We start from the raw sequence: 18,135 nt of genomic DNA, 5'->3' as shown, positions 1-18,135 counted from the left end.
GGACGTATGTATTAAATATATTTATCTTATATATCTATTTAAGTGGAGGAGGTTTTAAACATTTTGAATATTTATGATTATATGGTTTATTGTGCATTTAATTGATTTTAGTCAATTTTGTTGCTCTTCGAAGCTGATTGGTGTTCCTTAATTGATTTTTAACAAGGGAGGGTATGAATACAGATATGTTGTGGTGGCTTTTCATTTACTGATGAAGTTGAAGACGAAAACGTGGTATTTTTTTAAAAGCGTTACTGTGGATACAATAAATTGTTCGTGCTTACAACTTGGTTTGTGGTGCTTAATTTCGTTTATCAGTATATTTAATGCCATTCTGTTGTAGCTCAGTTCAATTTTATATGTACATTTGTTATTTATATTTTTATATGTCATATGAATATGAATTCATTTTGGAGGGGATTGTGCTCAATATTTTTATGAGGTTTGCAGGTATGTTTTTGTAGGGCAGTATTTAGATATTTGGTTTGATAGTGCTTTTTATTCACTACTTTGTGACTTTAAATCTGTCTAGGGCAAGGATGTTTTGCATAATTAATTGAAGTACCGAGTATAAATGTTGCAGAGCAGCATTTTTGTATTGTCTCTTGAAGTGGCTTGGGCCATGAAAACGCTCTCCTGGTACTTGACTGATATTTTAATAAACTTTTTTGTGTGTTATACAGCCGCGGTCTGGAGCCTCCTCTACTTGCTTTATATCTGCAGAAGTACTTAACTTGGACATATAAATCTGGTTACAGTGTACAGAGGAACAGTACTAGGAAAGCAGACATGGGGACTGCTAAGTGCCTCGCCAAATGCACTTTTAAGTAGGCACACTAAAATAATTCTTTCTGCATTTTTCAAGCACATAATAGAGCTGCACTCCCAAATCGAACAGAGCCTTGCATGATAACCATGGTGTTAATGTGTGGCCATACAGTCATCAAGACGTTCCTTAATTATAGCTTAAATAGCACTTTAACTTGTGATAACTTAATGTACTCTTAGCCTATACAATAAGTTTGGAACCTGTTGCTCCAGTTAGTTTTATGTGGGTGTTTGCAGAGCCACTCATTTTGCAGAAGTATAAGCGGTCAGATAGGATGGGGTCTTTTATGTTTCAGAAAGCAAGATGTAGGTCACGTCAGAACAACCAGAAATCTACAGAGTATGAGTAGAGTCCTGATAATGTCTCAGAATTATTGAAGGATTTAAGGCCTTTGTTTTTAATCTTTGGGGACCTTTTCAGTTGAGTAATATCCTTGGATTTGTACATGCCAAAGGGGAACATTGCATTTAGTAATTGATCTGATAATGGAAGAGTATAGCAGTTGGATGACTTATTTAAGTAATGAGAATATTGTCTCATATGTGCTGGGTCAGCTATGAGGATTTCTTAACTGTGGTTGTAAGATCGAATGAGAGAAATTTGTTTACATAAGTACCCAAGTCTTATGATGGTGTCTGAAGAGGAGTACCATTTACCAAACAGTGTCAATAGTGCACCTACCAGCATACTTGCCTTTGGCAAAGAAGGCTGTGGGTTCTATTCCCACACCAGGTAGCTCAATTACTGTCATTGCAGTTTAGCATAAGGGGGGTGCTGCACTCCTGTGTGTGTCACCCTTCAGATGAGATATTAAACTGAAGACCCATCTGTTTGAGTTGGTGATACTTCAGGTGGATGAGAAAGATTCCATGGTACCTATTGAAAAGAGGTTAAAAAAAAAAATTACATACTTACAAAATGTGCATATTATATATATATATATATATATATATACATATATATATATATGTATGTATACACACTTTTTTATTAGTTTTCTTTTAACATCCTCTTTGTTATTCTTAACCCCCCCAGTCCTGCTTACACAGCTGTACTCTAATTTTTTGCAGTATGTCTGCCTAAATCCATTTTCCATGAAACAAAATTGCATTGTCTTTCATTCCAAATAACCCATATTATATAAAATAAATTCTTGTATATCTTTCTCAGATATTTTTTCTTGTTCTTATATCTGTTCATAATCATATTTATATGTTTGTCACTAATATTTTCAAAAAACCTCTCTTTACACAATGTTTTCCAGAGTTTCATCACTCTTATGTTTCAGAAAACATGATGTGTTGTTTCTTCCACCCGAAAAGATAATTACACTCTTTCATCTTTTTATATGGCATGTTCCCCTATGTCCCCGGTGGTGCAGCTATTAGCATTGTCGCTTCACAGCCAGAGGTTCTTCACTTCGATTCTCAGCTGTAGCGCCTGCAGTGCAGAGTCTGCATGTCCTCCCTGCTGTCAAGTGAGTTTTTAAAAAGTGCGTGTGTGTGTCTGTCTGTCATCTGTGAAGGTTGGATGCCAGGCTGGCAACTCAGCACAGTAAAAACCCCACTGCCAATCAGCCTGCAGATCCGCTGTGGCAACCCCTAATGGGAGAAGCCGAAACGCACATGACATGTTCCCCTTTACCGATACCTTACGTATCACTAGTCGCCATAGGAAATCATGACACACTAGCTTGGTATACCATTTTTTCTTTACCTTAATGGCTTTAATCACATCTGATAAATGTTACCATGAATTTGCATGATAATATTGTTTCATCACATTATACCACATCCTTCCATCTTTCTCTGTATCGTCAGTTTTTATTTTATGTTAGGGTATTTCTTGATAATTTTTAATTATTTCATGTACATTTTTACATTTTCTCTTTTTCTTATTCTCATCATCTCCCAGAACTTTCTGTACGTATTTAAGCATTCTTCACTATTAATTTCTCATTCTTTGTTTACCCACTTTAATACCCCTTACAGGTTTAAAGAAGAAGAGTAAAGAAATGGATGTAGTAATCCCAACCCCCTTCATCTGTACTCAGAAACAACACATCTCTTTTCACCAGGTTTAATCTTGAACCCCATATAAAAGAAAACACCATCTGCAAAATTTCTTTTTCATATTTTTCTGTGATCATATAAACATTTGACATACGTGGTGTTTTTCCCATTAATACAGAATTCACCAAATAAAACTTTTCCTGAATGCTAATCTGTATGTCTTCAACAGAAGCACGTTTCTTTCATTTCTTACATTATACCTTCCCATTGCATCATAGCTAAATCATTTTTCCCAATGTGTATCCATAGCAAAGACACCTTATTTATTGAAAAAACACTCCCCACAATTTTAGCACGTCACTCAAACTTTTATCCTTATTCAAGATCATTCCCATTTCCTTTAAACATCCATTCATATAAACCAAAACTTCCCTTGCCCATATTTTGTTATTAGCAACTATAACTGTCGTCTGCATATGTCAGAACTACTGGAATCATCTCCTCCTTTTGCATCTCTTATCTAGCATCTGTCATTTTATAAACTACTTCACTTATCACATTCATTAGCATTACAAACAATATTCCACTCATGAAACATCCTTGTCTTATATCACACTTTATGCATGTTTATTTACTCAGTCACCCATTTACACTCACTCTATTATTCTGACTTGCTGACATATACACTTAGTTCTATTAACACTTCCATACTTCTCCATAATATTCCAAAAAGCATCATGTTCTACCGCATCAGATGTCTTTCTAAAATCACCTACCATGAGTTTCACATCCTCCCTTTTACATGTAATATTTTCCACAATTTCTCTCACAACCAATAACATTTCTTGACATCCCTTTCCTTTTTTACCATACATACTTCCGTAATATGTCACCCTTCCTTCCATTCTCCTTAGAACTTCTCTAATCAAAATGTTATTTGTGTCATGTATTGTGATGAATTTCCAAATTTATTTCATTCTTCTGATCTTTGTTCCGTATAAATGTTAATACCCATCTGCAAAGCTATTAATAAAACCTTCCTTCAACCATCGATTCCGTACATTTACAAAATATTCTTTGCCAGTCCATTCATTTCTTGTACATTCCATGCCCTATACAATGTGTGCCTGATACTGAATCAGCATTTACTTTCCTGAGTACTTCAGCCAATTCATTAGTAGCAGTTTATTTTTCAAATTCTTCCGTAACTCGTTCTTAGTTTTAAATTTCTGTTCTCCTATTTTCCTTTTTACTGTACATATTTTCCACATGCTGTACTACAATGCTCATAATTTGCTCTTGTGTTCTTTTTCCCCTCTTCTTTTACGTTTCCTTTCCCTCATTACACTAATAGTCTCCTTTACTATTTTATCCAAATATATAGACACCATCTCCCTTGTAAGTAATGTTTCTGTTTAAACAGTTATGCCTTCATTTGTTTCATTATTTTTTTAAATTTGTTTTTACATATCATATAGTACTCTTCTGAATTTTTCTCTAATACATGTCTAGACATTTTCCCATACTTCACTTTCTCAAATCATTCTGCCATTGTGGAAAAAAAAAACACTTTTATACTTCTTAAATACAGTCTACATTTCAGACAAGTTTTTTACAGAAATTCTCCATGGTTGTATTATTCTTCCATAACTGCAATACTTCCCACTCTCCAATATATTCTTTTTAATCCCTTTCCTATTTTAATATACTTCCTTTCTTCCATCACCTCCATCCATTTTACTAAATGGTCTAAAAAAACCTGTCTTAACTCTATTACCATATCCCAACTCTAAACCTTCTGGTAATACAAAATAATAAATTTCAGATATGAGCATCCCCTTCTGTATGTCCATTGACTTTTTGTTCCACACAGTTAATTTATCCCGTTTTATCACTTCCTGTATTTTTTAACATCTTTCCCATTCTTTTTACATTTTTCTCGTAAATCACAATTGTAAAGACCCCTGCATAATTTTTATGTTAACCACCACAGTCTAATAATTGAAATGGTCTCTTTCCTAATTAGTTATATATGCATTGTAATGCTATAATTCTATAAATATGTTCTCTCCACTTCACATCCACAACAGCTGACCTTGGTTACATCTAGTGCTTTAACTTTTTTTATATATATACACAACACAACCACTGTGGAGCAATGTTCTCTTCCTAAGTTCTGTATTATATTTCCACCCCACAAATTTTCTCTTTGTAGTCTTCACTTGTTGAGGATCTTACTTCCTCTAACAGAATAATATATCCACATCATATTTAGCACACCATTCCACTATTTCTGTCGTCCTTGCGATGATGTTAGTACTCTTCAGATTTACTGAAAGTACTCTAAAGTTGTTAATTTTCCTTTTTAAGTTTAGGGAATGTATTTTTAAATTTTTGTTTTTTTATTTTACTCTTTCCTCAACAGAGTATTTTTCTGGATTTATGTACAAATAATCTTTGATCCTCATAATCAGATTTTTCACGGACTAGAACTTAAAAAATATTAGCATCAGTCCCCTTTGACCCCTTGTCCTGCATGGTCTCTCCCTGTCTCTACCCCTCCCCCTCATTTTCCCCTCCATATTTTTCTCCCTGTATAGTTTCTTCACCTAGTTCACCTTTTTCCCCAGCCTGTTGTTGCCCTGCCATCTATATGTGTTTGTTCCCCTATTTACACAAGCTGCCTTCAGGCACACACCTTCTTGCTGTATGTCCTTTCTCCCAACACTAGTAACATTGTACCTTGTCACAGTCATTAAATGAGAAGTCCCCACAAAAGAAACACTATTTAGGCTGGCCAGCATATCTTAATGTCTCTCTATGAACAGTCACAAAAAAAACACTGGGTAAGTGTTATACCCTTTTTTTTCCCCACGTTTCAAAACCACTTCTGACCTCCACCTTCCATTTCCATAAGTTTCTCGCACCTCTAACTTTCACAATATTATCAGTAGTTTCATACACACACACACACACACACACACACACACACACACACACACACACACACACACGCACACACCCTGCATGCATTTTTGACATTGTCTTCTTCCAATTCATTAGTTCTAATCTACAAAGTAACATTTTTTTAATATTTAAATTGCTTCCAAAAACCAAACAATTGTTCCACTGATAAATGTCCTGTCTGTTGCACAGTTCCAGAAATTCCAAGAAACGAGTTGAGGCTGTTTGATAGAATGCCAATGTTATAAGAATATAGGCATTGTCTTGCTCTTTTGTTGGGTTTAGCTACATTTAAAAGATCAGTAAAAATTTCTTATGTTTACATAAATGAGTTTGTTGTATTGTATTACATGGCCTTTCATAGAGGACTGGTGAGGCTGATGGACCTATACTTAGTCCTTAGAGGGCTTGTTCTTGAGTGGAGAGGTTGCAGTGGCTGTTCTGCACTTCAGATGAAAACCTTTGTAGGTAGGCTGACACTGAACAGTTTAAGTTGGGGCTTGTGTAGTGCATACCTAACACTGATGGTAATGAAGACTTGTATGTTGTGTGGTCCTGTAGAAGTATTATTTTTAGCCTTTATCAGGGATTGTAAGACTTGCTTCACAGTAATTTCAGGGAGTCCAAAGTGATTTCAGGGAAAATTAATTTTTGAAGAAAGTGTGAGGACAGTACTGTGGGCTTGTTAGTACTACATTTGTCTGCTAATATACCCTTTATCTTTGGAATCAGAATGTGTGACCTTAAGGATGAGATCAGTGCATTGTTGGACATTTCTTAATTTCCTGATATAACTGAAGAAGGATATGGTATTTAATTTGGTTTGTGCTGCAACCTTAAGCTTGCATTCTGCTTGACATTTTCTAATAATGCTGTTAAGTTCCTTACTGGCATGTTTTGCAGTCTTGAGGTAGGACGACAGGAATATTTTTTTTACAGATTTTCATTATTTTTCTTTTGTTCGTTTTGCTAATACAGGAGTTTCACCATAGATGTATATTCCTGAATTTACCATTGTATTTAGGGCAAATGGGTACTGGCATTACTGTGCAGCTGTTAGGTACTGGGAAACGTTAGACGTTAATTTGGCAGTCTTCTTAGTTTGAGTAATATTAAAACAAATGTCCCCGGCAGACTCTGGTAACTCAACAGGATATAAGAAAAAGCCAGTATTAAATGAATAACAGTGTCTCCTGTTGAAGTTTCTCTCTAATGGTAGATGCAATAACTCGAATGAGTTGTTCCAGAGATAAAACAAAAATCCAATTTGGCGCCAAAACACCAATTCAAACCAGAAGTTTGAGCTGATAAACTGATACACAAAAACTAATAGTGAAGACTATTCAGTCCAAGAATAAACGTAATGAAAATAAATTTATTTGGTAAGCGCTTTCGCTAAAAGCTTTGTCAAACCACAAACATACAAAATGAACAACTATTTATACATATTTGATATCAATTAACTAATTAAATTAATCAATTAAGTTTTTAAAGGTATACTTTCATTCCTTATAAAACATCAAATTAAACAAAATACAACTTTAAAACATAGAGTTGTAAATGTTGTATAAATGTTTGTTCCCTTACAATGTAATGGAACATATAATAAAAACTGCAACTCTACTTAAATAGTCTTTGAAAAGTCATCCTAATAGTGACTTTAAAATTAATAAAAATGGATAAAAATAGTACACAAAATAGTAATGAAAATAAAAATGAAAACTTAATAAATACATAAGATAATACTTCACATTCATGGACTAATAAATCCAACGGGTCATTAAGGGTTGCTTGAAAAGCCTATAGATTCTATTATTTTACGACCCTCAGAAAAGCTAAAACATAACTCAACATTATACAGTTATAAGAATATGCATAAAACTAAGAACAAGTGTTAGTTTTTGTGTCTTTTTTTCTTCAGAGCTGGTTTTAATGGGACCCTATCATTAAGACCTGGAAAGTGATGTGCTTTGGTTTTAATGATCCATTCTGTTTCGATGGATTCTGTCAAGTTTCTAATGTCACCTCCTCTTGAATTAATTTTAGTCACTTGTAAAACGGAAAAAGTGAATGTATGTGTGTTTCCTGCACTAATAACATTTTTAGAAAGTGCATTGACTTCTGAATGAATGGGGATTTGATATAGATGCTCTCTTATTCTTTCTTTGAGCATTCTGTCTGTCTTACCTACATAGTAAGACGGACAAGTTAAACATCTAGCCAAATAGATCACATGTTTAGTATTGCAATTCGCATTCACTTTGACATTGATATAATCACCTGTTAAAGGATGTATGAAGGCATTAATGTTAGATATATACTGACAATAATTGCACTGCTTGCAAGATAATGTGCCTTCAAAATTCTTATCACTCATGCCCATGCAGGAATCATTGCCACACAACAATCTATGTAAATTATTCTTGTTTTTGTATGCAAAACTAGGTCTTTCTTGTATAAATTTGGATACTTCTGGATCCAAATTCAGAATGTCCCAGTACTTATATATACTATCTCTTATATACTGTACATCCCATGATAATATAGGGTATATCTTAAAACTTGACTGTTGTGTGTTGTCACTGTATGTTCTTCCATACTATACATGTCCTTGCCTAGGTCTGAAAAAATGGGACAAGCTCTACTGTAGCGTAAATCTCTGACGCTTGCACTGGCATCTGCTATTTCTGTTGATATATATGATCTCTGATCAAATCTATTCTCAAGTGCTGCTAACTCTTGGTTAAACATGGTGTTTGAGGCATTTAACCTGGAGACTCTCATGCATTGGCCTTTTAATACATTTTTAAATACATGAGGTGGATGCATACTGTCTCTATTCAACAGGTTTTTTTTATAACATGTTTTTCTGTGCACACCTGTATTAAAGTGTCCACTAGGTAGACGCATAATACTGACATCTAAAAATGAAATGGTATCATTTGAATGGGCCAAAGTAAACTTCAGGAACTCAGTTAGTTCATTAACCTCATTGTAAAAGGTAACGAGTTCTTCCAATGGACCCTGCCATAGGAAAAAAAGGTCATCCACAAAACGTTTGTGTCTTCTTAGTTTGCCTCCATTTGTGAGGAGGAGTAGGGAGTTTTACAGAGTTCTACAACCTAAAGGAGTTTTTGCCCTGGAGAAGTTCCTAAAGGCTGTTTCATTTGTTGGTGTGGTGGTACCACTATGCATGAAAGAGAGGACAACTGATTTGTGGTCAGATTTAACCAGGGCTGAGAAGATGTGGGGTTGGGGTACAGCCAGGCGCCTGTACTTGACACACGAGTCAAGGATCATGCATGTCCATTCAGACACAGAACTACTGTATGCTATATCATATGTACTATCCATCCATAATGAATACAGTGTAGTAGTATGAATTTGTATTTCTTATGCGATGCTAACCATATAATGCTGATGAGCCTTATAAATGCATTTTGTAACCCTGTTAAGAACTTATGGATCAAACCGTTTCACTGACTTGCAAGAGTGGTCCTTAACTGCTGTGCAGCATGTGTATTTCAACAAGGTGACAGTGCACTGGTTAATTTGATTTACTTACCTTTCATTTTATTATTATTTTTTTGTAGGCATCAAGATAAATAATGCTTTTCATACTACATCTTATAAGTGAAGTCCTGCAAAGGTTCTGATGTTCGTGTTTCACTGTTGCAGTCCTTACAAAATGGGTTATCTGGTCCCTGGTAGCCCACAGTCGGCCAGAATACCAAAGTCCTTGGTATATGACATCTGTTGGCTTCGGATTAGGCTTGACATCAGGATGTCCTGTACAAAAGAAGGCAGCCGATGCCATTTCCTCAGTCTTTCTTGCCACGGAGCCCGAAGCAGAAGCTTTTTGCACGAGTGCCGGTCAAAAGAGTACCACCTTTTTTGTATTCCGATTGCTTAGTTGAAGACATCCTCGGATAAGTGTTGGGGACCCTCTTTTCTTGCTTTAAAGAATGTCAGAGAAAGTTAATAACTGTCTTGCCTGTGGAAAACAGATTCCGCACCATGATTTTCACTCCTATTGTATTACTTGTTTGGGCCTTGAGCACAACGTCCCTAATTGTATTCTCTGTGCTTCTTTCAACTCGCGGACCATACACCATAGATCTAGGATCTTATTCAAGCATTTCAGAGTTTGGCCTAAGTTCATTGGTATGGCGTCTTCTGGTCTCCTGACTTCAGATGTTCCTAAGAAGTGCAAGGATAAGGACTGCGACAGGCTTAGGGTCAAATTAGCCAACGACGTCCCTGTTAAGTTGGTTGTCGGCCCAGCAGTAGTCACTGAGGCACTTTCTTTGCCCCTACAGTCCGTGGATGTTCAGCAGGCGTCTGCAGAGACATTTTCTGAGTCCTCAATATCACAGGCTTTCACTTTGTCTTCTGATCCTCTGCTGGTTGCTGCCTGTGATGGATCCAGAGCTGCTAAGCAGGAGCCACTTCTGAGGCCTCTCTGTTCCGCCCGGAGACCAGATCCAGACTGAATACCTTAATTCAGACTTCTGTAGTGGCTAGGCCCCCCCGAGTCCCTCCAGCTTTCTAGCAGGCTATCCAGCCGAAAATCTACTCCTAAGCAGGTGTTTGCTTCCCCTCTAATGCCTCAAGCCCAGATGTTTAAAATGGCTAGTGATCTCTTGACCCTTATCAAAGGCACTCAGCCTCCTCCTAAAAGGATTAGGGAATTGTCCCCAGAAGTTTTCTCTGCCTCAGATTCTGAGGTTTCCAGCAACTCTGCTAATGAAGAGGGAAACTCTCCACTTTTTTCTGGTTTTGAGGATACTGATGCAGAAGACTCCATCCCTTCTGCCTCTCCTCCAGAAGATTTTTCTTTTGGAGATGATCTGAATACTCTTAGGGAGCATTTCAAATGGGAAAGTCAGGACTACCCTCAGTCTAAGAAATGGATTAGGGAATTCTTGGATTTGCCACAACATAATCCTTTGGGTATCCCTCCGGTTTTGGAAGTTGTTGTTTTCATGGAGAATTCTTTGACTCCTAATTCTGTTCCTCCTGCTCCCAGAAAGCCTGACCTGTATTATAGGGTTTCTGATTCTCATCACTTCCTTTTCAAGAATCCTACTGCAGATCCAGAGATTATTTCTCAGGGCCCTAAAGGTGTTAAAGCCACGGTTGCTAAAAATCCTATTCCTTCTGACAGGGGATCTAGGACCATGGATAGGTGGGGTAAAAGGTCTACACCTCTTCCACCCTTGCTATCTATTCGGTCTGTTAATTGTCTTTTTCATATGCTTACGTATCAGCAGCATACTTTGGCGGCTATTAAGGCTAAAATTCCTGGTGTTCCTTCCCTGGTGGAGAGTAAGGACTTGCATGATTTACTGAATTCTGCCACTCTTGTCACTAAACATTCTTTACATTGTGGCTTTGACACTTTGGAGGCTTTGTGCAGGGCAGCAGCCACTGGTTCTGTCATTAGAAGACATGCTTGGCTCAGGAAACATCCCCTTTCTGAGCCTGTCAAATCTAAATTACTGGATGCACCTTTGCACAAGGACAATCTTTTTGGTAGAAAAGCAGAAGAGGTGTTGAAAAAGTTGGAGGATAAGGCCACATCTATGCAAACTGTTAAGGACTTTCTACAAGTTCAGCTTCCTCGTTTTAGTAGACATTACTTTTCTAAGAATTGGACTTTTCCTGACCCTAGTAAGCAAAGTCACACTAAGTCTAGGGGTTACAGGTCTTCTAGGGGACAGACTTCCACCCCTCAAAAGGCAAAGCACTGCCAGGCTTCCTCTTCAAAATCGGGCAGTTCGAAGCAAACTTCCCAAAGCAAGCATTCCCAATGGACTCTGACCTAACCCCTACCTGCCTCTGTGGGCCCAGGGTTTCCTTTGGGGGGGGGGGGGAGGTTAGCCATTTTTGCAGATGTCTGGTCCACCATCACAGATGACAAATGGGTGCTCAAGATAGTATCCCAGGGCTGCAAGTTTTCCTTTCACACCTTCCCTGCCCACCAATGGTACCCAGATATCCCCCCAAATCAAAGGGCAGAAGCAGAAAAACAAGTTTCCTCTTTGCTAAACCTGGGAGCAATAGAGCCAATTCCTGAACTGCATATAGGCCAGGGTTTCTACTCAAGACTTTTCCTGGTTCCCAAAAAAGGGGGCACTTGGTGCCCTATTCAGGATTTGTCCATTCTAAAAACTTTTCTGGTGATTCCCAAGTTCAAAATGCTCATTCTTCAGCAGTTGCTGCCAATGCTGGCCAAGGATTCCTGGCTGGTGACTTTGGATCTCAAAAAAGCTTATCTGCACATTCGAATAAGGGAAAGCTGCAGGCAGTTCCTTCACTTCAGGGCAGGGATCAGGCACTCCCAATCCTCTGCACTGCCCTTTGGCTTATGTACTGCTCCCAGAGTTTTTACAAAATGCCTGGCTCCAGTCATTGCTTTTTGGAGGCAAAGAAACATTCAAATTTACCCTTACTTGGACGGTTGTCTTACACAGGCAAACTCTCCAGAGAATCTTCTGAAGGATTTGGACTTTGTAAAGAATCTTCTCACCTCTTTGGAAAAGAAGTCAAAATTGGTACCCACAAGGGAGATTGTATTCCTGGGAGTGAGCCTGAACACAGCCACCCAGATGGTATTCCTCCCTCAAGAGAAACAAATGAATTTTTTTAATTACTTCAAGAATTTGGCAAGCCTGACCCAGCTCTCTGCAAGGCAATTCCTGCAAGCCCTGGGATTCATGGCTTCATGTATTCTGATGATTCCATATGCCAGACTGCATATGAGGAAAATACAATGGTACCTCAAAAACCTTTGGTGTCAGCACACTCAGGATTTAGACTTGATATTTCCTTTCATTTCCTGCCTACAGACAGAGTTCCTTTAGTGGGCGACAGCCTGTGCACAGAACAAAGACATGCCTTTCTGTCCACCTCTTGCCAGCCAGTCTCTCACCACAGATGCCTCGGACTACGCTTGTGGAGCACATCTAGAGAGCAGATGAATTCAGGGGACTTGGAACATTCAACAGGTGCATTTGCATGTAAATCTGAAGGAATTGATGGCAGTCCAGCAGGCCTTAATGGCTTAAAAGCATCTTCTATCTCCTAGTACTCTTCTGGTCAGGACAGACACCACAATCATGTGGTACATCAACAAGCAGGGAGGGACTCTCACTTACCCCCTGTGCAGACAAAGCATGATACTATGGGCCATAGCAGCTTCCATGGGTATTCATCTGATAGCTCAGTTTCTTCCAGAAGACTCAACACCTTGGCAGATTGGTTGAGCAGGCAGGTCCTGGATCCTTACGAGTGGCAATAAACAAGACCATCTTCTATTGCATCATTCAGTGTTGGGGCACTCCCCAGGTGGTTCTCTTCTCATCTCCAACCAACCACCTTCTTCCAACCTTTTGCACCAGGGATCATCACAACAGAGCTTGGAAAGTTGATGCTCTGTCTTTCCCCTGGACACAGCTCTCTATCTATGCATTCCCGCCTCTGCCTCTTCTTCCCAGGGTGTTGTTAAAGATGAGGGACGAAAAACCAAGGGCCATCATCATAACTCCAGACTGGCCCAGGCAACATTGGTATCTACTACTTTGTAATCTCTCCCAGTTTCAGCCTTGGCATTTGCCCCTGATACCAGATCTCTTGGTTCAGGAAGGGGGAACAATTCTGCATCTTCATCTTCAGACTCTGCATTTGTCAGCCTGGCTCATAATTTGAACCTATGCCAACAGGTGGTTGAAGTCCTTCATGTGGCCCGGAGGCCTAGCACTAGGAAATCTTACACAGGTAAGTGGAAAAGATTCTACATTTGGATGCAGACTAGAGGGGAAGACCCTTCTCTTCCTCTTATTCCCGACTATCTGGCAGGCTTGCTTAATGGTGGACTTTCCTTTTCTTCTATCAAGATCCATGCTTCAGCTATTTCTGCTCATCGTTCTCTTGAGCAGCCCATTTTCTCTCATCCCTTGATGAAACAGTTCTTCAGGGGAGCTAGCAATTTAAAGCCTCCCAGAAGGGCACCTACTCCTGCTTGGGGTCTTAATTTTGTACTTGAGAAACATACTCTGCCTCCTTTTGAACCAGCTGCCTCCGCAGATTTGAAGTTTCTCTCCTGGAAAACTGCCTTTCTCTTGGCTATTATTTCAGCTAGAAGAGTTTCTGAGCTGCAGGCCTTAATGGTGGGTAGAGCCTTTTATCATCGTCCATGTGGATCTGGTTTCTCTTCGAACTAATCTCTCCTTTATGCCTAAGGTAGTTTCTAGCCCGACTCTTAACCAGTCTATACATCTGCCTACCTTCTTTTCTAATCCTCAGAATAAAGGGGAAAGGTTACTGCATTCCCTGGATGTGCATAGACAGCTTAGATTTTACTTGGACAGGACTAAACCTTTTCGAAAGTCGGATCAGTTGTTGGTCAGTTTTGTTCCTGGAGCTCAGGGCAAAGCTATTTCTACAGACCAGACCGTATCCAAGTGGATTGCTCATTGTATTCACTTTTATTACTTACAGCATGGCAAGGTTCCTCCATAGAGTATTATGACCCATTCTACTAGAGCAGACTCTATCTCAGTAGCTTTTTTAAGAGGTGTACCTACTTAGGGACATCCTGGAAGCAGCTACCTGGTCTTCTGTATACACTTTTACTAAACATTACAATTTACCTTTGTTTTCTTAATCCAGGGCTGGTTTGCCACTGCAGTGTTGCAGGGCATCCTCACCAACCCTTAAACAGTGGGGGTCCCTCATCCCTTTTGTTTTTTTCCTGGGCTTTGGGAATCAAACCATTTTGTAAAGACTGCAGCAGTGAAACACAGTGAACATAGCACAGTTGTGTACACTTACCATAAATGTAGATGTTCGAGAGTATTCACTGTTGCAGTCCTGGTTTCCCCCCTTCCACCCCCCTTTTTTCCTAGGGCACAGACTGAATTTTTCTTTTCTTGGTCTAACCCATTTTGGGGGCTCCTGACAGTTAAGGTAAGAAAAACTGAGGAAATGGCGTCAGCTGCCTTCTTTTATACCTGACGTCAGGCCTAATCCGAAGGCAGCCGATGTCATATATCAAGGACTTGTGTATTCTGGCCGACTGTGGGCTACCGGGGACCGGATAACCCATTTTGTAAGGACTGCAACAGTGAATACACTCGAACATCTACATTTATGGTAAGTGTACACAACTGTACTTTGTTGCTGGTCGGCAACCTACTTTGCTGTCAGTGCTTTTTATATTTGTTGCTGGTACTCTATTGTAATGATTTTATTAAACTATATTTGTGTTGATTTTATGTCATTGACTGAAACGATTTAGTACGCCAGCCAGCATCCAAGGTTAAGAAATAGAAAAATAAATTTCACGCTGATATTTAATGAATGCACATGATGTACCAGGTTTGGTTGCATCTTGTTCAGTAGTACAGATTTTAAATTGAGCAAGAATCTGCTGTTCTTATTCTCTATCCATAGATGATGAAGAGGAGGAGGAACAGGTCAAGTTTGAGCTTGCAGCTGAAGTAAAAGATTCAAGTCACCCTGTCATCAAAATGGAAAAGGTTGACGAGGAGCCTTCAGTTGAAATAAAGCCAGAGGAAGTACAGGAGAAGAGCATTGTTAAATCAGAGACAGAGCTAGAACTCGGTGATACTTGCACTGAACGAGAGTCCTTCTGTAGAGCAGTTGTGGAGAAAATCAGGTTTGTTTTTTGGGGGTTTTCTTTTCTTTTAACTGTAGCATGCTGCATGCCCTGTATTGAAAAATTATAGCATACCTTTATTAATTTAGCTGATGGGATAGGTTTGGAAAAGGAATTGTAGAACATTGTGTTATCCTTCTGGTTTGCCTATCTTTCTTAATAACAAGAGTATCATCTTCCAAAGCATCTGGTTATTTTTCCTCCACAGAACCTTTGTATTTCAAGATTTCTTGAACAGTTTAACTGATGATTGACAAGTAGTTGTTTATGTAATTAAAGAAAATGTGATTGTCATTATATTGAGTTTTTTTGTATTTTATTTCCACCACCTTTATTGTTTCATCATAATGTCTCCAGCTGGTGGTGTTAAAACATGTCTGTGTATTATATGTTTAAGTAATAAAGTTAATAGAATCATTGAAAACCACAGTATTGTCACAAACACAATTGAATGGCTTGGCTGAAGCAAATAGGTTCTATATGTATAGGCAGGTGCTGGTTGGTTGTATTCTGACTGCCCTAACTCGATTTTATTTTTCCATGCATATCTTGTTTTGAGCAGTATGCACTAAGAGGTTGTATCCTTTGCAAGACTGCCATTCACTGTTTAAGGGAATTACACCTTTTCTTATTGCTGTGTGATTAATATGTATAAGTTAAGGGATGTACAGGGCATGAGGACCTCAAAAATCATTAATTTTGATCTTTGTGGTCTCATGTAAGTAAGCTGATTTCTTGCAGTTCTGATCAGGCATTCAGATTTTGAGTGATTATGTACTGATTGTAGGGGAAACTATATACATGTATGTACATGTCATAAAGCAATAGAGTGAGCTGATCCGAGTAAATCTACAGAGGTTTCAAATAACCTTTTATGTTTACAATGTAGCATCCTTACTGTACCAAAATTGAGAAACCATATATATTGTTAATAGTAATTTTACTAGCAATTATTTATTATTAAGTTGTAATTCTGCTAGTATCATTATTAATAAAAAAGTCTGTTTTTAGAAGTTTTTCCTGTGTTTCTTCACTAAGCAGTTCCAGAAACCCTTTTAGCTTTAGAGGTTGTAGAGTTGACGTACTGGTGCAAAGTCCATGTTGCTTATGTTGGTGCCATCATGTAAACTTCAAGAGGATTGAGAGTACTGGCAGAAAGAAGCTCTCTGAAAGTTTGAGGAATGAGTCCTAGTCCAAGAAGATAGGCATGTACCTCAGCATATTTTGGGAAAGATCTGCTTGATCTGATATTGAGGATACTCCTTTTTGGGTCCTACACTTGAGGTTGTCCCCTCCACTGTACAGCATTTGGCTCACATGTATATTTTGACAGATTTCCTGTTGTATGTACACCCATGGTGATGTACTGTATGCTAAAACACATAAACCGCATAATTGTATTTATCTTTGGTGTCCCAAAGTTTTTTTCTGTTTCTCACACAAGGCATAGCTCAAGTCTTGCTGTCATCACTGAAAGTTCTGTGTTTGCGTGCTACTTCACTTTGTTTTATTCCTTGTCAATTTTTTGCCAGCTTCAAAAGGGTTAGTCAGTACTTGTTGAGGAGGATCAAATTGGATGAGCCCACACTAGTTTCTCCAACATAGGTGCATACTTGAATTTTTGTAGAAGGCTCATTTGTAGGTACAGCATTTCACCCTTAGGAATGACATAAAGATGTGCTGATGCCCGTTTCACTACAGGCCTTTCACTTTTGCTCACTTCTTACACCCAATGCATGCTTATTGTGTACTACTATAATCTTTTTGAGAACTGGTGGAAGAATCTAGCTCCTTCTCATTTAGGCTGCTCAGGAGAATCTGTAGGTGGTGAAGTTATTGTGAGTCTGAACCTTCAGTTCCTCATGTCATGGTGGGAAACAAGTAAAAGGAGGACGGGAGAGGTGGTGGTGTTACCTCCATGAGATTTTAGGATCATAGGTTGTTATTACGCCATTGATCAGTAAGATCTTCCGTAGTCTAGCCACTGAAGTTGCCACTACTTGCTACCCTTTTCCTTGGTGATTTATGGGATGAGACATTTAGTATATTTGAAGTCACCCATACATTCATCCAGGTTGCTTTGAAGTGGGTGAGGGAATTACTTTAATAAATATCGAGAGAGTCTGTTCCAGGGGAAAGGAATTCTGAATGAGGAATAAAACGATCAGGTGTTTTATTTTAGAAACTGTGTTCGTGGTAGTTTTGAAAATGTGCAGATCACTTAAGACAGTGTCATTTGAAGTCTTGTTGGCCAGGGAGAGAGAATCTGTAGAGAGTCTTTGAGACAGAGAAGGCTGAAGTTGTAAGGTATCCCGCTTAAGTAGTGGAACTTAGGCCATTTGTTATTTTTGAGGAAATGTTTGTGTCTTTCACTTGGGATCATATGTCTGGGCAGGAATATTGGAGCACCGTATTTTCAGTTTTAGGCCAAAAAAGCAGAGATATGATAACATTCTAACAGCTGTGAATAAGTTGTGGTCTGTGTATATATATATATATATATATATATATATATATATATATATATATGTGTGTGTATGTCTATATATATATATATATATATATATATATATATATATATGTGTGTGTGTGTATAAATATATATATATATATATATATATGTGTGTGTGTATATATTATTTTTATAT

General features: G+C 38.3%; 1 protein-coding gene across 1 annotated transcript in view; it reads left to right on the top strand.

The window, feature by feature from the left end:
• The window catches only part of LOC122800223 (protein NO VEIN-like), a 1,589,974-nt gene that overhangs the window by 955,657 nt on the left and 616,182 nt on the right, over nucleotides 1–18,135 (top strand). Inside the window, exon 14 of the mRNA XM_044069716.1 lies at nucleotides 15,262–15,487. Coding sequence (XP_043925651.1) covers nucleotides 15,262–15,487 — 226 coding nt within the window. The remainder of the gene's footprint in view (nucleotides 1–15,261; nucleotides 15,488–18,135) is intronic.

Source organism: Protopterus annectens, chromosome 4.part0 (assembly GCF_019279795.1).
Source record: "Protopterus annectens isolate FY-2018-M chromosome 4.part0, PAN1.0, whole genome shotgun sequence".
NCBI lineage: Eukaryota > Metazoa > Chordata > Ceratodontiformes > Protopteridae > Protopterus > Protopterus annectens.
This window is presented reverse-complemented; position numbering and strand designations above follow the sequence as displayed.